This window comes from Kockovaella imperatae, assembly GCF_002102565.1.
Source record: "Kockovaella imperatae strain NRRL Y-17943 chromosome Unknown BD324scaffold_1, whole genome shotgun sequence".
NCBI classification, from domain to species: Eukaryota; Fungi; Basidiomycota; class Tremellomycetes; order Tremellales; family Cuniculitremaceae; genus Kockovaella; species Kockovaella imperatae.
In genome coordinates, this window is record NW_019028941.1 from 1363042 (window position 1) to 1380447 (window position 17406).

Here is a 17406-nt window from a genome sequence, read left to right on the forward strand (position 1 = left end):
TGCCACTTTTAGACGAAACAGGACAGATCATTTCATTCATTAAAACACTAAAAGACATTAGACACAAAATTCCAACATGTCTCATTAGGGATCATCATCGTCTCGCCAATCAACCATACGAAGAGTACTTAATCCCCCTCTCATTTACCCCCACAGCTCATTGACCTGATTCAAACTATCAATCTCGATCGCTGCATTTAGGATCTGACACATGCTCCACCCCCTCAACTGTGTCAGGTAGGCAGGCTTGCATACCTTGATCAGTGGACGGCAGGACATACATGATCGACCGGCGAATGCATGGGTGGCGAGTCCAAGTATACTCTATGTGCATCTAGATCGTCAATCAAATCGACGCAAGCAAGAGGTGGCGGGTTGACTCCACTCCGCGTCCGTGAGATGATGATGGCGCGATCGTGTCCGTCGTGGCCAGCACGTCGTTCGCAATGGGCTCGCGCGAGTCGCTGTCGCTGACCGCGCATATGGGGAGATGCCGATCCGACTTTGGCGACTGTTTCTCACGATAGTAATGTCACGATGCCCTCAAATGTCAAGAAGAGGATCATGTTGGTAGGGACAGCTCTGCGGGTCACTCGCATTTCAGCTCAAACAATTCTCGTTCTTCTTTTACTGACCGCATTAATGTCGGTCCCAGTCCTGCAAACATGACTCGCCAGCCTTCCGTCCGAATAGCATCGGCTCCAACGCGATACAGTGAAGGCTTGGACGCTGACCGGTGACGTTGCATTGATCCATTCCCTGAAGCTATATCATCTCCATTCCAAGGGACAGTCTGCATACGCGTCTTGAACACGTCCAGAGGAAATGTTACCTATGGGAGCCCAAAAGTCAGTCCATGGATCATCATTCGCTTGCGAACCCACCAGCCAAGCTACCACTCCGGCCAGACCTCCAGCAGTCATCAACTCTGGCCATGTCAACGTCGCCATTTCCTCCTCCGCCTCGTCAATCAGACTCGTATGGCGATTTCGATGTGGAGACGGAGAGTCGACAGGAGGTTTACGCGATTTGAAGAATCGGCAGACAGCTTCGTACCTAAAGTTGGTTTGGCCCAATCAGCAGCAGTCACGTTGGACATTCACTCACGTGCCGAAATACGGTCCATAAGCTAAATCTCTCAGTCCAGTCGCTGGTAAACCACGATAGAGACCTCTCAGTCCGTCCGTTGCGAGGATGCTCCGGCAGACCGATAACGTTGAGGGATTAAGATGCGGAGGAGCGGATTGTTGCCGGATCTATCAAGGGGGGCAAAGTGATCAGGTTTTGATGCGTCGTTTCTTGACTCTCACCTTGACAAGCTCGGTCGGGCACGCGATGAGTCTGCGGAGTGTCAGCCGTACAGTGATTGTGCCTCTCTTTATCATGAATGACTCACGACGCGAGGACTCCACTACCTGCCCCGGCCAGACAGATCTTGGCCAGTGAAGGTTCAGAGACATCGGAATCGGCATTCGGCAGTTGTAGATTCATAAACATGGAATAGGAAGTGAAGACGACGCCGTTGATCTGGATGACAGGTGAGTACATGTCCGCCCTGCTTGCCATATTGCCGTTGAGCATGCAACAAGACTTACAAAGGCTATCCCGGCCATCGGTGACGTGACGCCTTTGAACAAACCAGCGACCTAGTACGGTGGTGAGCTAAAAGTCTGGCGAGCATTGAAGACCGTACACACCCTTTCTTCCTTGAGTATAGACCCTGTAGTAAGATCAGCGTCATGTTCTGTTTCACATGGCCGCGAGCCTGAGTGCGCACATAGACGCTCACGCGACCTCTGCTTGACTCACTGAGAGCTGAGAACGTCGAATCGTATCGACCTGCATACTGTACAGTCTGGAAACGACATTTGACCACGTCAAACGGTTGACCGGCAATCAATCCAGTCACTCCAGCGAGGACTCCAGCTGAGAAATCGACGGCTGGCGATACCTTGTTGACTAGAATGGAGTTAGTCACAGGCTCGAGGCTAGAGTCGAGCTCATCTTCTCGGGTTACCCACCAGGGCGCGAGGACTCGCCATTCTTCTCAATGTCCATTTCTTGAATACCAAAATCCGCTTCAGACGTCTAGTCGCAGAGTGAAATACGCAGACCGACTCTTAGCCAAATTCTCGCGACTGATATTCTCAGATAGGCGGTAGACGTGGACCGGTGGGGAGAGGACTATCGTGCATCCGTAAGGACTGGCTTGATCCACGAAAGCGATTATCCTTGTGGAGTAGACTTCCTTTCGAATGACGATGTCTAAACCCCCTTGTCTGTCCAAAAAAGATGATAAGCACAGTCTGGTCCACTGGAAACAGTCCACGATAGATAAAGGAGCCGGGATAGGTGCGGCCCGCGAGGAGATAGATGATTTTCGTCTCGAGACAAGCGCGGCTAATGGGTTCCGGCCGAGTCCGCTTTTTGGGAGGAAGCGTGGACGCGGCGGGTGGGATCCCCATGTCGTCATGGTTTCAGAAGTTGAGCATCGTATCAATGATACAGGTGCATGCTTGATCATCATGGCAATGGCAGCCAAGCCCTGGGGATTTGCCATGCCGCGGGTTAGGTGGAATCCTTTATAATTCCGAAGATCATCCAGGGGGCGGCGCTCTGGATACCGCCGCCCTCCTTTGGCTGTGGGTGGAAGACGACACGAGGTGTAACACATCGCTCCCTTCGATGGCACGCTGGCCTCAATGGATGACAGATCTACTACAGCTTCTGCAAGAGCCTGGACGCCAATCATCAAAGGTCTGACGAGGGATGGAGACACAGGGGCCATACACGGGGACTCGAAGATCAAGGTCGAGCCTCCCCTCCTTTGATCCTACTTTGGAAGCCCCGCAAGAGGTGTGGAAGCAGCACATAGAAAAGAGCCTCCTCGGTAACAGATTTTGAAAGACCTTCGCCCTCTCTTTCGCACACGTTGAACCCACTAGATACACGTCTTTGACCTGACGCATCCTCGAGACCCCAATATACGCAATATGTCCGGCAACCAGAACACAAGCATCAGCAACGCTTCCGGTAACAGCACCGGTGGTCAGTCCCAGATGTCGAGCAAGATGAGGGCAGAACTGGACAGTCTAGACTCATGGGTGCGATACGAGAAGAACACGACTCAGCAAACTATGAAGGGTCCTTCTAATACGCGTACTGTCGAGAGGGGAAGCTTGGCCGTGTCCAAGGCAGGGAATCGTCCTGCGAGCTCTTCGAACCAAGATTCTACGACTGAAGCGCCGACCACTGATGTCACTGAACCTACAGGGGGCAAGTAGCGTCGTACGACTTGAAAAGTTCGGTCTCAGGCTTTGAGCTCCATCTCAGTCCGTCACATCACATGTTCCCACTCCCACTGATATCCCTAACCACACGCACACACATATTCGTACTTATCCTGTTAGCATGCATTTTGCGGACATGATCAGAACTTCGAGATATACTGTGTCAACGGGCAAGCTAGACGGCCCGTCCTTTCCTTCGCCGCGCCACGTTCGGGGGGGGGGGGGGGGGGGGGATAGCCCCGGAATCAGGACTCGCGTAGTCTGATGCAAAATGTCAACGATACAGCTGCTCCTTCTCGAGTGGAGGACGATGCCCCTCTCTTCCTCCACCTTGTCACATATCAGAAATTGAGTGACATACTGTAATTAGTGAATCTTACTTGACAGTGGCGTGTTCCAAAGGCAATTCGCAACCGCCTCTTCACATCTCAGCTGATTGTCAAGAACAGCTCACAGGTCACGATTCCACCTTTCTCCCGGCTGATATGTCATCTCAACCAAGGGTCCGGATACGGCCACAATGCATGAATACCGGCGATAACTCCCGGAGTCTGACATGAGCCTGGAACTGATCAAAAGTGACCGATCTGGATCAGTTCCTTGCAAGCTTCGCGAGGACAACTGAGCGGCTCATGCAGTGTCACTCTGGGTACTTACAGTAACGTCTCGGCGGCTTGTCATTTGGTAGTCTTCCCTGTCGCACATTGCTACCTTGACCATTTCGATATGGTCGCACTGACTGTGATATGGGGCCTTTTGGACGTAAGCGAGACCTGCGCTGTACAATGCCTCCTCTCAGGCGAACTCGGCGCCGTGGGAGGTCAGAGGGTTCAGTTTTGACCTGGAACGGAGAGCTCGCCAAACGAAAGGATCAGCGCAGGGGACTAGGGGTGAATGGTGTACAATCTTCCCTTGATCATCACCTGGAAACGCGTTAGAGAGCTTCAGAGCCAAGCAAAGGGACCGACGTACAGAAGACCTGGTTCAACATCTATAAAGGCGAGCGAAAATGAGTTGTAGAATGACTCCTTCGTTACTTGCCTTTGAGCACAGAGACCCTCTTCACCGTCGGAGCGCCAGCTGAGCCGATCCAGCATGTCTTCGAAAGGTAACGCAGACACAAGCACTACAACCAACGACACGGCCAATAGTTCTGACTTGCCCCCAGGACTGAAGCGATTTTTCGGCGACGTGAAAGGTGTGCAGTCAGTTCTGAGGCAGGAGGAGGGACGTAGCCAACAACCTTCATTCGGCCCCTCTGATACGTTGCCAGGGAATGTAGAGCGAGGATCCTTGGACAGGTCCTCGATAGATGCCGTCAAGGGCGATGCTTCGACGGGACTTTCCACGGATGGAGCGTCTAGCAGCGAAGCGGGGACGAGCTCCACGCGTCAGTAGTGTTACGAGGGACGGACGAGACCTCTGTCCCGCCCGGAAATGGTCTTGACAGAGCTGATAGAACGATGACTACCATACATCGGGCAGGGAACTGTGGACCAGTCCAAGATGGTAGATAGAGATATCACATGTCAAGCGAGATCGATGCATTTCTCTGCCTCTAGCTGTAACAAATAGGAAACTCGAGTTCGAGCACATCGTAATCTGACGATTAGATTATCCGTTGTGATACTCTACTCTCCGAATACAGGGAGTGTGAGGGATACTCACAGGACACCCCCTTCATTCGTACGCATCGCCTTGGCTCACCTCGTAGTCCGGAGGGTCCCAGGAAGCAATCACACGCCTCGATCCGAGGTGCCACATTATACGTTTTGACTGCCACGACCCCGACCACGGACATTTCCGCTCACCCAAGGTGCCCAAACCTGTCACTTTGTACTTCGTTTCATCACCCGTTCTCGCGCACCCTGGCCTTGAGTCTTCTTCCGCTCTTTCCGTCGTCTCGTCATGAATCTCGACGAGGAGGTCCGTCTCTATCACACCTCTTCCGAGAGGGAAAAAGTGGAGAATCTAGCTACGCTCTACTCCATCATCGTTTCTCTGGAATACCTTGAACGAGCATATGTGAGGGACAGCGTAACCGGTAAAGAGTGAGTCGGATGGCCTGAGCTGGGCAACGATCGACAATGGCAGGGACTGTCCGAGTCGAACGATCTTCAGATCAGGAGCTGGACGTCTCAAGTTCTGCGTCAATGTTTGCATCGCTGATCACGATCTGCTCCAAGGTATGCACCCGCGTGCATCAAGCTCTTGGCACAATACAAGAGTCTCATGAAGCTCGTAGGAGATGAGATAGGAGGCTTGGAGACATTCATGAAGCGTTACAAAGTGAGTCATGGGTTTCGTGAGCAGCGGATTCGGAGTCTGACTACCCTCTCCCAATCAAGATGGATCATCCCGCCGCATTACATCGACTGCAGGTTGGTGTCCCAGCCACGGTCGAGCACTCGTCAGAGGCCACTGAAGGGGGCTCTGAACATGGGAAATGGGTCGCAGAGACCACTCAATCGTTCATCACGTTCATGGATGCTCTCAAGCTCAACCTTCGAGCGAAGGACCAATTACATCCATTCTTGACAGAGTTGATGAGTGGGTATTCGAGATTCAAGGGGAGTCAAGAGTGGGAGGGAAGGGGCAAGATTGTTCATTGGTCGGTCTTATTTCCAAGAGTGCCTTACCTCCCTAGCTAACAAGATGCCCAGGCTCATCACGCTTAATGCTCTCAAAGCCAGTGATGAGATTACCGAAGAGCAGTCTCGCCAAGTGAGCTTTCGTTGTCCGGCGCAGTACGATTTGCAGGCTTCGCATTGACGCTTTGACAGATGCTATTTGACATCGAAAACGCATACAACGAATTCTTCCGCTCTCTATCGACGTCGAAGGCGGCCTAGATACACCAGGCGTCAAGCAGTCTAAGAGCCGATGTGGCCGCAACAGGATCTCTGGGTCGACAATGCGATCCTCCCCCGTGTCACTCCTCGACCCGCTGACTTCCCCACATACACTCTGGTGAAGGATGCCAACATCCTTCTACACCCCTACTCTGCTCGCTCATCACTTGTCACGTCAGACCGGCGAGTCTCATCAACTGGCCAAGTCTCAGTCACCTTGCCGCTGCCGGAAGAAACCCCTTTACCCGGCACTTCGCCCAACTCGACGCCTCTCTTTCAAAACACGCAGCCCTCGCAGCGCTCGCAACTATGTCCCACATGCCCGCCCACAAGTACGAGCTCTGAAGGGCATATGACCGGGGATCTAACAACCTGCCACGGTGTGAAGGCTCGAGCGCATGACTCTACCCTGGTGGGGTCTTCGCCGACGGACAGCAGGAGTCGGATTCGGCGTGCTAGTGGAGACGGATGGACAGTGCGGGAGAAGAAGCGGTACAGCTGGTCTTCGAGCACGTGGGAAACCGAAGAGAGGACGGAATATCGAGTCGAGACTTGACTTGCGCAAATAGGCTCAGGGATCCATGGGGAGGGTGACGGAGACAAAGGCGGTATCGAGGTTTGCCGGCTCTGCTGACGCCTTCGATCGCGAGGAAAGGCAGAAACGACAAGGCGGCGGTAGAGAGGGGCAGAATGATTATGAGCTAGGGTGTGAGATGATTCGAGGAATAATTTTCTTGCGGGACATGCAGACTGGTCGCCAGAGGCCGCCCGAGGCGGCGTTCTGCGGGCCAACCCAATTCGTATATCTCTCCCAGAGGGATCAACGAGTCTCGTCGTAGATCGACTAACCCATCCGGAGCGCTTCCTACATGCTCGACCTTCCCAGACCGCAAAGTAATGATCAAACACAAACCACTCGGTTGAAAGCAAACGCCGTTCGACCCAGAACATCCACGATTTGTGAGACCCCACAGACTGACCACTCTCGAGCTCTCGACTCCGGGAAAGAGAAGGACGACCAATAGCAGCATCTTCCTCGGCCTTCCAAAGAAAGCCTTTTGACCCATCCCAGATGGCACGACAGGGCAGATTCCCGCCCGCGGCCAGGGAACAATGATCATGGTGCGGAAAGACGCTCAGGATCTTTACACCGTTCATCCACGAGGGAATCTTCTCGCTCGCTGGCTTTTGCTTGAGCCTCTGGGACGATATGAACTCCTCAGCCCGATCCGTCAACAGCCATACCGAAGACCGCAGCTTCTCGAGCCACGTAGCAGGAGTATAAGCCCGGAAGCCCTTGTAACCTATCCCAAATCGGAATCAAGGGCTTTACTGTGGGCGCAGGTACTGCGTGGTATGGCGTGGGCTCGCCACAAGGCGAAAATGGGAGACAAAGCATCAAGAGAGGTGGGAGCGAAACGAGGATTGAAATCAACTGGAACGATGTCAGCCTCACTTCAAGAATGCACGGACACTCGCTCACCTTAGGGTTAGAAGTCCCTAGAGACGATGGGCAAGCCGCTTCTCTCTCCTGTTTTTCGGTGATCGGAAGATCACCGAGGAGCGTCTATGAGCCTAGAGATGGGGTGTGTGGCTGCCCAATGAGATCCCTCGGGTCTGCTCAAAGGGTCAAAACGGCGTTTGGAAAGGAGATGACCAAGCGACATGATCTACCGAGGCAAAAGTAGTGGTTTGGTAACTCGTGCGCACTGGGAAGGTCGAGTCACAGCAGGAGGGCATAAATAGGCCAGCGCAATTTGATCCGTCTGAAACCTGAAGATCAACAGCTGACCGGGAGGAATGCTGAAAATGAAGATGGGAGACCAGTTTGTCAATGGTAGAGAAGCAAGAACCCCGCGGTGGTCGACATCAGCCAGACGCGTCTCTTGCATTACGTAAGTGACTCTAATCTAAGCGAGCCGCGCGACTGATGTTCAGGTTTCATCAACGTTCACGAGATGGCAGGTGAAGCTGCGACCTTGAGCTACGAGGACCAGAGGCTGCAGAATATCAGGTGACTATGGACTCGCTGATTTTCGCTGATTCTCGTGAGGGACAATGAAGCTCTACTCTTATCTCTTGGTCTCAGCAGCCCGGGCGCAAGAATCGCACCTGAAAATCCAAAACCACCGCTCAAGAAAGCTCCATTCACCACACTCCGCAAATCACTATCTGTGAAGCGGAAACTGGAAGCGGAGGATCAAGATGATTCCTCTCGCACCTCGGCCAAGCGAACGACTACTGGGATGGGTGATTCACCTGCCGAGAGCCCTGCCTCGGGTGATGGTAATCTGAGGCGTAGCGGGAGGACACCGGGACGCAAAGTTGACTATACTGGGGATGGAAGCTCCATCGGCAGTCCCTCGTCAGTGCGATCCAGTACTATCGCTGGGAGTAGAACAGGGAGCAGTACCCTTGTCGACGATGATGAGTTTATCCATGACAAGGAGGAAGATGAGGATGCCAAGGACATGGCTCGACAGCGGAATGCCCAACGAATGGGAGTCAGGACACAGGACCCGTAGGTATTGTGATCGGAGGACTTGCACTCACGGCTGGCAGGAAACAGTTCGGTCATATACCGGGGGTCGAAGTAGGAAGGTGGTGGGCTTCCCGGATGGACTGTTCGACAGATGCCATTCATGCGTGAGTGCTGAGTGCCGAGCATTCATGCTCACTTCGTCAGGCCGACTGTGGCTGGAATATCGGGCAACGAGGAGGATGGCGCTTGGTCAGTCGCATTATCAGGAGGATATCCGGACGAGTGAGTTCAAATTGAAATGAAATGGGACATTTTTCACCGCCTTCCAGCGTCGATCTCGGTGAAGCATTCACATACACTGGCTCCGGAGGTAGGGATCTCAAGGGGACGAAAAACAACCCAAAGAATCTCCGTACGGCGCCCCAGACATCGGATCAATCCTTCAGCAATCCCAAAAATGCTGCGTTGAAGGTGAGCTGCTTGGCGTTTGAATGTTATACCCCGCTGAATGATAACTTTGGTCAAGCGCTCCGCAGAAACACGTCAACCTGTGCGAGTGATTCGAGGCTTCAAGCTCGATTCGCCATACGCTCCTCTTGGGGGGTACAGATACGATGGACTTTATACTGTTGAAAAAGCCTGGATGGCAGCTGGTCTCACTCGAGGCGTAGTGGGCGGGAAATCAAGAGCGCTGATGGTTTGTAGATATGCTTTCAAGCGCGTTCCGGGGCAGCCGCCATTGACACTCAGGCGAGATGAGGATCCCACTGAACTCGAGGAGGGAAGCCATGAGTGAACGATTGGTCATGCATTTTGGGCATTCTTGTATACCACTACGTGCGGGGTCCCCGGTTTCACGCGCGCTGCGTCCATCGATTCTGACTGAATGACGACGGTTGCGAGGATTGCCGGTATCTACTTTACACCGTGGCCATGTCGACTCATGTCGCTGAGGTGGACACTTCCTCTCTGAAGCCTCTGAAGCTAACTGCATCCAACGTCAAGACTTTTGAGCGGCATTTTATCGACCAACACGGCAGAATTCTGCATCTTCGAGGGGCCAATGTAGGTGCTGCTAGCAAAGTGTGAGTTTGAGCTCAGTGACCCGCCGTTGGTGTCGCTACACCCGACTGTGTATGTTCACGATGATATTGACCAAATTTATAGACCTAATCGCCCCTCTGGGCCTCTTCATGAGCACGCCAAGGTCAGCTACATCGGTAGACCCTTCCCCTTGGAAGATGCCGCCGAGCACTGGCAGAGGCTGAAATCCTGGGGCCTGACGTTCTGTACGTCGTTGAGAATAGTATCACCGGGAACATCTGACTGACTGACCTCCAGTGCGCATAACCGTCACATGGGATGCTATAGAGCATGCTGGCCAGTGGGTTTGACTTGAATTTCGTCGCTTTCATACTGACCTGGCCACCAGTGGGCAGTACGATGAGGAGTACCTGGCGTACCTTCGAGCCCTACTGAAGAGCATGTCAGAGTATGGAATCGTCGCATATGTCGTGAGGTTCAATGAGGCTATTCGAGCGTCTGCCAACTCACAAAATTATCAGGCGATGCATCAGGACGTTTGGTCCCGGTATTGTGGAGGGGTTGGTCTGCTTCCAACTTATGATGGCGGTGGCAAGCTCACATTATCCAATCTAGAGCGGAGCACCTGGATGGACACTGGAGGCGGCAGGCTTTGATCTGAGCTCTGACGGCGAAAAGCTCGTCAAGTCAGGCGCAGCGTTCCTGGACGGTATCCGAGGTGGAAAGCTGGAAGGAGAACGTGGTCTATGGCCGACAGGTACGTGGTCTCTATAGCCAAGAGCCGACGATTCAGGCTATCAGAAGCTTGCTTGTGCCTCAATGAGGCAAGTCTAAGATTTGTAGCGTGGGCTATCCATTCTCACTTGTTCTCTAGCACATTCTTCTGGGGAGGCAAAATGTTCGCCCCGTCTCTCACGGTGCAAGATGGTGAACGGGAAGTCAACATCCAGTCGTATCTTCAAGACGCTTTCCTCAAAGCCTTTGAGCGCCTCATCGATGCTGTGGGAGATGTGAACGGTGTCCTGGGTTTCGAGGTAGGTCAACGTTCATGTTCGATACTGAGGTTTGCCAGTTGATGAACGAGCCTCATCCCGGATTCATTGGACTGCCAACCATCAATGAATGGGTGTGTACCGTGAAAACTGAGCGATGAAGAATCGCGCTGACTCCTCTTGAGAATTACAACACGGACCTGCATCTCGGCGATTATCCTTCAGCTTTCCAGTCTATGTCAATGGGTGCCGGGCATCCGACGCCAAACGTTCCCCATTATACACGATCCTTTCCTTGGCCTACACGTATCGCCAAGCGAATCACAGCCAACCCCTCAGGCACCTCGGCATGGAAGGGTTCATGTCCCTGGGAGAAAGAGGGTGTCTGGCGTTGGAGCGACGCGAAGCAGACGGCTGTGGTCCTTCAAGAGAACTACTTTGTCAAAGGCGTCAAAGGACGAGACGTCGATTTCTACCAAGACTGTTACTGGCCATTCGTGAGAAAATGGGAAGCGATGATGAACAACAAGTTACGAGATAAGAAGGGAAAGATGCGCATGATCGAAGTTGTTCCCAACGAATTCTGCCCAGAATGGCCGGAGGGTGTCATCCCTCAGAATCTCGTCTTTGCCCCGCACTGGTGAGAAGGCTACAATACCCGTGGAGTATACGCTCATTATGCCACTTAAGGTACGATATCAATACCTTGTTCAAGAAACAATTTGGAAATTTCACGGTCAACGTCCAGGACCTCTCAAGAGTGGGTGTCTATGTCGGACCTTTTGATAGTCACTGATCCAATTCTCAGGGCGCTTTCGTGTTCAAATGTCTATATTGGGGTAGACAGGTCAAGGCCAACTATGCCAGACAGGTCAAAAACATCGTAGAGAATGCGAGGAAGCAGATCGGTGAGGTGCCAATAGTGATCGGCGAGAGTGGACTACCCATGGATATGAAGTGAGTTTCGCGTGTTGCCGCTCGGAGACCGTGCGCTCACGTCGGTCTAGTGACGGAACGGCGTTCAAGTCGGGCGATTGGAGGTGGCAAGAGCGCATGATGGACGCAATGATCTCAGCGTTTGAAACCTCGATGGTCGGATTTAAGTGCGTCGATCCCGGAGTCAGTTACTGACGAAAAGTCTTTGGACCTACAATCCGAGCAATAGGGATGACCTTGGCGACGATGTGAGTCAATGATTCAATGATAAAAGATCATGCCAGTCTGATGCTTCGTTAAGTGGAACGCTGAAAACTTCTCTTGGTACTCGGACGAAAGTCGCCGGGTGGCTGTCGGATCCCAGAAAGCTGGCTCAAAATCGAGGCTCGATCACGGTGCTAGATTGCTTGACAGCGTCGTCGTAAGTCTGAACCTCGTTCGCATGGGTTCAAAAATTCACACCTTTTCGCTTAGCGACCCTATGCCATCGCTACGGCAGGAACGCCCTTATCACATGAGTACGACCCTTCTACCTCAGTCTTCACCTACCGCCTGCAGTCTCCTATTCGACTAGGATCGAATTCGTCAGAAGAAGCGGCCTCTGCAGAAGTTCCGTCCACTGCTCACATCACCGAGATCTACCTTCCGTCTCGCATCTATGCTGAAGGGAAGACAGAGTATCAAGTGTCTATCGGTGGACGGATCAAATTCGATTATGAGAATCAAAGAGCTTATCTTTGGTTTTCTGATGCGCCCGCATGGGCTGACCGGAAAAAGGCGAACAAGATCCGTCGAGTCGACATTTGGGTCAAGGGTAAACGTCCGGCTCAAGACGAATACGGCGTAGGGAGCTGGGTGACCATGATCACACTCCTGTTACTGGCAATCGTCGGCATGATTTACGGAACCAAGCTCCAGTGGAAGCAGGATGAGATTAGAGGGATCAGAGAGACGAAGTGGGGCTTTTGAGCATATCATGATACAATGCATTTATGATCACTCGTCACTCCATGTCGTGTCCTGTCTATTCTATTTCGCCTTGCTTGTGCTCTTTTCCTGCATAATGCTCAAGCAACTCTCCATAATGGCCACGGCCTTGTCGCATTGCTCCTTCGTCACGATCAGGGCGGGAACCAATCGAACTGCATCTTTACCAGCTGTCAACAGCAATAAACCTCGCTCTCTGGCCAGTCGAACAAGCTCTGCAGGATGACTCTCATCCTTGAAGGCGATACCGCGAATGAAGCCTTTGCCCCTCTTTTCATCCGTAATGAGTGAGGAGAAGGACTTGGATAGACCCTCCAGGAGTGAGTCGAGATGCGCCGCAGTCTCGTTGACTGATTTGACGAAAGACGGCTCCGATAGTCTCGAGAAGACGTAGTGTCCCATTCGGACTGCCAAGGGCTGTCCTCCAAAAGTTGTGCCGTGAGATCCGATCGAAATAACTTCGGCAACGTGGTCTCGGACGAGGATAGCTCCGATAGGAAAACCATTGCCCAAGGCTTTAGCAGTGGTAACCATGTCTGGCTGAGCGTCTTTGGGGAATGAAGAGTGTCGCCACATCTCGCCTGTCCTGAACATTCCGCACTAAGCAAAATGTTAGTCTTGCTCACGCGTGCCACTATTTTGGACTCACTTGGATCTCATCGAAGATCAGGACCGCTCCAACTTTTCGACATCTCTTTCCGAGCATCTCTAGCCATTCCACTTTGCCTGTACCGACTCCTCCTTCCCCCTGGATTGGCTCGACAATGACTCCGCAGACACTCTCATCCACCAATTCAAGCATCCGTTTCTCGTCCATATCATTGTATTGACCAACTCTGATATTTGGTATCAGGGGCGCGAAAGGCGCCTGATATTTCGGATTCGGAGTACATGAGATGGCTCCCATCGTTCGACCATGGAAGGCGTTGGTGAAGCAGACAATACCACTCTTGTCCAGTGCCTTGTCCTTGCCTGATACCGCCACGGCGGCAGCGGCATCCTTCCCGTACTTTCTCGCAAACTTGAGCGCTCCCTCATTGGCTTCTGCCCCAGAATTTGCAAAGAAAACCTTTGCTCCGTCACCTCCTTCCTTGCTCAATCCCAGACCTCCATGTTTGCGAGTCGCTTCGACTAGGTCTTTCGCCAGTTCACCTGCGTACTTATTCCAGTATAGATTGCTGATGTGTGATACTTTGGCGCTTTGCTCCGCCAAGACCTTATTGAAACCTTCATCTGAATGGCCTAGCCCTGTGACGGCGATCCCTGCTGAGAAGTCGAGATACTCCCGACCTGATGTGTCCCAAAGAGAGAGGCCGGATCCACGATCAAACATTAACGGTGGTCGAGCGTAGGTGTTGAGAAGGTAACGAGAGTGGGACTCCATGAGGTCAGCCGTCTCTGGAGGACACTCGTCTGGATGAGTAGCCTCGTGGCATTTCTGTAGAGGTGGGAAACGAACATCAGCACCTCATGATCTCCGTCATGACAACCAGACTCACTCCAGCTGTAGCTTTGGCAGAAGCATAAGTCCGTTGGAGCAATATCCGAGCTGCTGGACGACCAGGAACCCTGGAGGAGCCCGCTAAAGCTCGATGAAACGACATGAGAGTGTCAATGACAGCGTATCAAATTCCTGCAGGGCAAAGTCCTTCTCTGTGAAGCGCGTGCTCGCCCCACTTGTGCGACGATATGCAAGATATGATGTCGAGTCGAGAAGAGGCGCTGAAATTTCAGAGACCTGAAACACGGAAGCAGATTTAGGATCTGCAAAGATCAGATCTAGGACGGAGATGCCAGTTTACATGACAGGCCAGAAGCGTCTATAAATCTATGTAAACGACGCAACAGTGCGATTCTTGACCGCTGCTCGCGAACATCTATTGAGCAGGAGTCATCTTATACAGTCTCCACACTGGCGTACTCGCTGAGACACAATAGTCAGCTGTCTAGACAACATTTGAGGAATGTCCTTGCTCACGCCTCGACTCCTGGTTCCATCAATCCGGCGTGGGCCCCGATAACACAGCCAGAGGACCCCACAAGCCAGAAGAAGGTGGAAAGCGGAGCTGCGAACCAGAGAAGAGGGATACCTGAAGCATTTGTTAGCGCAGAATACAAGCGACTGACGACACCCATGCTCACCGATGACAAATAGACCGATGTAGAGTTGTTGGGGAGTTACGACCTTGCCGCTGAATTCGAGGGGTTCTGGCACTAGATATATACGTGTTAGTGGACAAAACTGGTCTATGAACCGAAAGCGTATCGGGGAAGCGAAGGGGCAGACAAACGATAACTCACCGTATCGACCGATTGCGAGGAAGCCTCCTATCAGGAAGCCCAAAGCCACTACTAGCAGCATATTCGTGAGAAGGGAGTACACTGCGAGCAATGCGACAACCAGGGCATAGTTTGCGGAAAAGTATTTACTGAGGAATGTTGTGAGCAGAATGGTTTGGACAGCCATTGCTGCGTAACTGACACGTTGTACCCTGCTCGCTTCATGTACTCCTGCATGTCCTTAGGTCTAGAGAATTGCCTCCAGTTGAAGAACTCTGCTGGGTGCTTGATAGACGACAAGCGGGTATCCTTTAGAGTCCTGGCATAGTCCTGCAGGTTGTTCAGGTGGTTTACGACTTCCATTTCTACGAGAAATGCGAGAGATGGCGAAAGTGACGGAAGAGAGTGGATTTCAGCAGCTCAAATATACTGAACAAGATGAGTTGAATATCCTCGACACCAGAATGATCCCAGATTCAGATGATGTGCAGAATGTTGGAATGAATGGTGAGACACACACACCAACAATTGAGGAAAAAAAAATCAGTGCAGTGCCGCCACGAATTGTTTGCCGCGTTGGGGAATTCACAGGGTTTGTAATCGATTACAAGACAGATTTGTAATCGAGGCGGGACCATCATTAGAAACTCCTTTCCTGCCTCCGGCCAGCGTCTCGTCTCATGCTCCATTGACCCCTCATGCAAGAGGTGGTCAAGGTCAGGGATGAACTTGAGCAGCTGTGTATAGACATCAGAACCTTCCAGAAAGATATTCAACCCACATCTCTCTTCAAAGCACCTGTGATCGACCATTTCCATCCCAACAATTACTCGCAAAAGGCCATCGCAGGGCTCCGGAAATTCCTCGATGCTGTCGAGGCTGAGAGAGATCATGTAGCTGGAGTGAGTGAGAATGACAAGGGGTTGAACAGGGGCGCAGCTGAGATGTCGAGCTAGATCGTTGCCTCTGGCGTTGCTCCAGAGAACTTCACAACGAACGCGCCAAATCAGCTAGCCATATGGTCTGAGTTCTGCAATGCCAAGTGGCCGATAGTGTCGATCGGTCTCTTCGCAGGAGGTGCATCGAGAGGTCAAAACAAGATTGACATCGTGGCCGATGGAGGAAACGAATGGATAAAGGTTAACACGTACGTTCTACTTTGATCTTTTAGCTGGTCTGATCGACCGGTAGTATCAAGGAGACCCGCCTCGTGGCGGAATTTAGGGAGCAAGACTCGTACATCAACTCGGACTATGACTCTGAGGAGGATGAAGCACCAACCCAGCGAGACAGCTTGTCGAACTCCATTCTGAGACTCGCAAATAGCCTAAGCAAAGCCGCCGAGGCCGAGGAGAGGCCAGTCGGGCTTCCAAGGGCCAGAGTTCGACTGATTCTCAATCGCATGGAGGAGAAGCGAGAGGAGGAGTATCTCGACGTCCGAATTCCCGAGACTTTCCGAGCTATCAGTGACTCGGGCGTGCTGCTTGAGCTCGGCACACGCGGACCTAGGCAGATTCCTCCTCTGAAACCTCCCCGACGCTATGTTCCCAGCAAGGCTATTGTACTTGACCTCTCGGTGGTAATCGCATTATGTTGTGATTCGACACATCGACCTCTGCCCGCTACTGAAGAGGAACTCGAGGGACGATTCAGAGCGATGTGCCTCAACGCAGATGGTGACAAGGATCTTGAGCCACACAGCAATGTAACCAAAGACCTTCGAGATCAGCTTCGTTGGGAATCTCAGCGTCCACTTGCACAAGAGCTCGATGATCGTCTCTCAGAAGCGGGTTATGCGCCAAATACATTGGAATTCTGGGTCACTCAGGAAGTCAAAGACCGCATACCGGGTATCATCGACGTGATAGGTGGACCGGCGGAGAAAGCTAGAGCCAGTGCTCTCCTCGAGGGCCCTGACTCTGCATTCTGGCATAACAGCCGACACGAGGGGAGACTCACCGCGCTGAAGACTTTGAGGGTCCGCACATTCCCAGACTCTATTGCATCAAGTCCGACGACGGCCGCACGTGAACCGCCTCGGGGACTTCCTGCGTTCGAAATCGGCCTTTGGACGGCATGCATGGACATCCTAGGAAGCTCTGAAGTCGAATCGCTCAAAGACAAGAATGCGACCAAGATCAAAAATCTACCGAAGCGGTCTCGAAATCCCAGAAGACCTAAAACTGTCTTTCATGCCACGACAAAGGCACCCTCCAGTCACACTTTGCGGACCGTAATAGCAGGAATCGAGCACGGCATGACTGTGCTGACCAACAACCGAGGAGCCATCGGCAAGCTCATATCCCACATGGGTGTGTATGACGGCTTCCCTGAGGATCGGAATGTCGACGAGACTGAAGCTAGGCTCGAACGACGAGCAGCGATATGGGTAGTCAATCCAAGCAGTCTTTCCGAATGGAGACGGATCCAAGTGGAGGAACGGAATGCAGCCTTTTCGATCTAAGTCTCGTGGGCGGTAGGCGGGATGATGACGGCGACGGCCACCAGTCTATCATCCAGGATGACGGGACATACTGTGACTA

The 17406-nt window shown here is 52.4% G+C and overlaps 9 protein-coding genes across 9 annotated transcripts; 4 read left to right on the top strand and 5 right to left on the bottom strand.

Annotated features, from left to right (window-relative positions):
• Positions 1–426: 426 nt before the first annotated feature.
• On the bottom strand, positions 427–2156 carry BD324DRAFT_34373 (mitochondrial carrier domain-containing protein). The gene is made up of 11 exons (XM_022012530.1): positions 2040–2156; positions 1810–1959; positions 1698–1720; positions 1596–1646; positions 1397–1527; positions 1311–1341; positions 1108–1256; positions 885–1056; positions 802–832; positions 636–759; positions 427–582 (listed from the first exon to the last, which is right to left on the bottom strand). The coding sequence occupies exons 1-11, from the start codon at positions 2056–2058 to the stop codon at positions 519–521; spliced, it is 945 nt and encodes a 314-aa protein (XP_021874707.1). The 5' UTR covers positions 2059–2156; the 3' UTR covers positions 427–518.
• Positions 1876–2890, bottom strand: BD324DRAFT_34359 (hypothetical protein). Its single transcript, XM_022012527.1, has one exon. It carries the CDS (start codon positions 2786–2788, stop codon positions 2081–2083), a length of 708 nt encoding a protein of 235 aa, XP_021874708.1. The 5' UTR covers positions 2789–2890; the 3' UTR covers positions 1876–2080.
• Positions 2891–5198: 2308 nt separating this feature from the next.
• On the top strand, positions 5199–6142 carry BD324DRAFT_574736 (vacuolar protein sorting-associated; the record flags this gene model as incomplete). Its single annotated transcript, XM_022013084.1, has 5 exons — positions 5199–5341; positions 5477–5579; positions 5639–5901; positions 5954–6014; positions 6074–6142. The coding sequence occupies 5 exons, from the start codon at positions 5199–5201 to the stop codon at positions 6140–6142; spliced, it is 639 nt and encodes a 212-aa protein (XP_021874709.1).
• Positions 6143–6280: 138 nt separating this feature from the next.
• BD324DRAFT_34553 (hypothetical protein) lies at positions 6281–7638 on the bottom strand. Its single transcript, XM_022012537.1, has one exon. The coding sequence runs from the start codon at positions 7298–7300 to the stop codon at positions 6419–6421; it is 882 nt and encodes a 293-aa protein (XP_021874710.1). The 5' UTR covers positions 7301–7638; the 3' UTR covers positions 6281–6418.
• Positions 7639–7882: 244 nt separating this feature from the next.
• On the top strand, positions 7883–9482 carry BD324DRAFT_34506 (PUA-like domain-containing protein). The gene is made up of 7 exons (XM_022012536.1): positions 7883–8037; positions 8081–8156; positions 8196–8663; positions 8705–8788; positions 8829–8906; positions 8954–9095; positions 9151–9482. Exons 1-7 carry the CDS (start codon positions 7977–7979, stop codon positions 9418–9420), a joined length of 1179 nt encoding a protein of 392 aa, XP_021874711.1. The 5' UTR covers positions 7883–7976; the 3' UTR covers positions 9421–9482.
• A 75-nt stretch (positions 9483–9557) lies between these two features.
• Positions 9558–12565, top strand: BD324DRAFT_574636 (glucocerebrosidase; the record flags this gene model as incomplete). The annotated part of the gene is made up of 15 exons (XM_022013075.1): positions 9558–9709; positions 9792–9913; positions 9966–10008; positions 10057–10138; positions 10190–10228; positions 10284–10425; positions 10512–10702; positions 10741–10794; positions 10846–11300; positions 11351–11420; positions 11469–11617; positions 11668–11763; positions 11799–11844; positions 11898–12017; positions 12071–12565. 15 exons carry the CDS (start codon positions 9558–9560, stop codon positions 12563–12565), a joined length of 2256 nt encoding a protein of 751 aa, XP_021874712.1.
• Positions 12566–12568: 3 nt separating this feature from the next.
• BD324DRAFT_586201 (putative acetylornithine transaminase) lies at positions 12569–14287 on the bottom strand. The gene is made up of 3 exons (XM_022013742.1): positions 14083–14287; positions 13233–14021; positions 12569–13183 (listed from the first exon to the last, which is right to left on the bottom strand). Exons 1-3 carry the CDS (start codon positions 14185–14187, stop codon positions 12626–12628), a joined length of 1452 nt encoding a protein of 483 aa, XP_021874713.1. The 5' UTR covers positions 14188–14287; the 3' UTR covers positions 12569–12625.
• A 75-nt stretch (positions 14288–14362) lies between these two features.
• On the bottom strand, positions 14363–15406 carry BD324DRAFT_612964 (prenylated rab acceptor PRA1). Its single transcript, XM_022014458.1, has 5 exons — positions 15066–15406; positions 14885–15012; positions 14726–14797; positions 14562–14673; positions 14363–14507 (listed from the first exon to the last, which is right to left on the bottom strand). The coding sequence occupies exons 1-5, from the start codon at positions 15224–15226 to the stop codon at positions 14480–14482; spliced, it is 501 nt and encodes a 166-aa protein (XP_021874714.1). The 5' UTR covers positions 15227–15406; the 3' UTR covers positions 14363–14479.
• Positions 15407–15561: 155 nt separating this feature from the next.
• Positions 15562–17327, top strand: BD324DRAFT_647934 (hypothetical protein; the record flags this gene model as incomplete). The annotated part of the gene is made up of 3 exons (XM_022017743.1): positions 15562–15765; positions 15820–16010; positions 16055–17327. 3 exons carry the CDS (start codon positions 15562–15564, stop codon positions 17325–17327), a joined length of 1668 nt encoding a protein of 555 aa, XP_021874715.1.
• Positions 17328–17406: the final 79 nt, after the last annotated feature.

Bases quoted from the DNA above. Each gene is read 5' to 3' on its own strand.
- BD324DRAFT_586201 (XM_022013742.1), bottom strand. From the start codon at position 14,187: ATGTCGTTTCATCGAGCTTTAGCGGGCTCCTCCAGGGTTCCTGGTCGT. The intron at 14,022-14,082 runs GTGAGTCTGGTT...CCACCTCTACAG, and splicing joins CTGCCAAAGCTACAGCTGGA to AAATGCCACGAGGCTACTCA. The intron at 13,184-13,232 runs GTGAGTCCAAAA...CATTTTGCTTAG, and splicing joins TGATCTTCGATGAGATCCAA to TGCGGAATGTTCAGGACAGG.
- BD324DRAFT_34553 (XM_022012537.1), bottom strand. From the start codon at position 7,300: ATGAACGGTGTAAAGATCCTGAGCGTCTTTCCGCACCATGATCATTGT.
- BD324DRAFT_34359 (XM_022012527.1), bottom strand. From the start codon at position 2,788: ATGGCCCCTGTGTCTCCATCCCTCGTCAGACCTTTGATGATTGGCGTC.
- BD324DRAFT_34373 (XM_022012530.1), bottom strand. The intron at 1,647-1,697 runs GTGTGTACGGTC...CCACCGTACTAG, and splicing joins CTATACTCAAGGAAGAAAGG to GTCGCTGGTTTGTTCAAAGG. The intron at 583-635 runs GTCAGTAAAAGA...AGTGACCCGCAG, and splicing joins CTGGGACCGACATTAATGCG to AGCTGTCCCTACCAACATGA.
- BD324DRAFT_34506 (XM_022012536.1), top strand. From the start codon at position 7,977: ATGGTAGAGAAGCAAGAACCCCGCGGTGGTCGACATCAGCCAGACGCG. The intron at 8,157-8,195 runs GTGACTATGGAC...GATTCTCGTGAG, and splicing joins CAGAGGCTGCAGAATATCAG to GGACAATGAAGCTCTACTCT. The intron at 8,664-8,704 runs GTAGGTATTGTG...CACGGCTGGCAG, and splicing joins GGAGTCAGGACACAGGACCC to GAAACAGTTCGGTCATATAC.
- BD324DRAFT_612964 (XM_022014458.1), bottom strand. From the start codon at position 15,226: ATGGAAGTCGTAAACCACCTGAACAACCTGCAGGACTATGCCAGGACT. The intron at 15,013-15,065 runs GTCAGTTACGCA...AACATTCCTCAG, and splicing joins AAGCGAGCAGGGTACAACGT to TAAATACTTTTCCGCAAACT. The intron at 14,798-14,884 runs GTGAGTTATCGT...GTATATATCTAG, and splicing joins CCTCGCAATCGGTCGATACG to TGCCAGAACCCCTCGAATTC.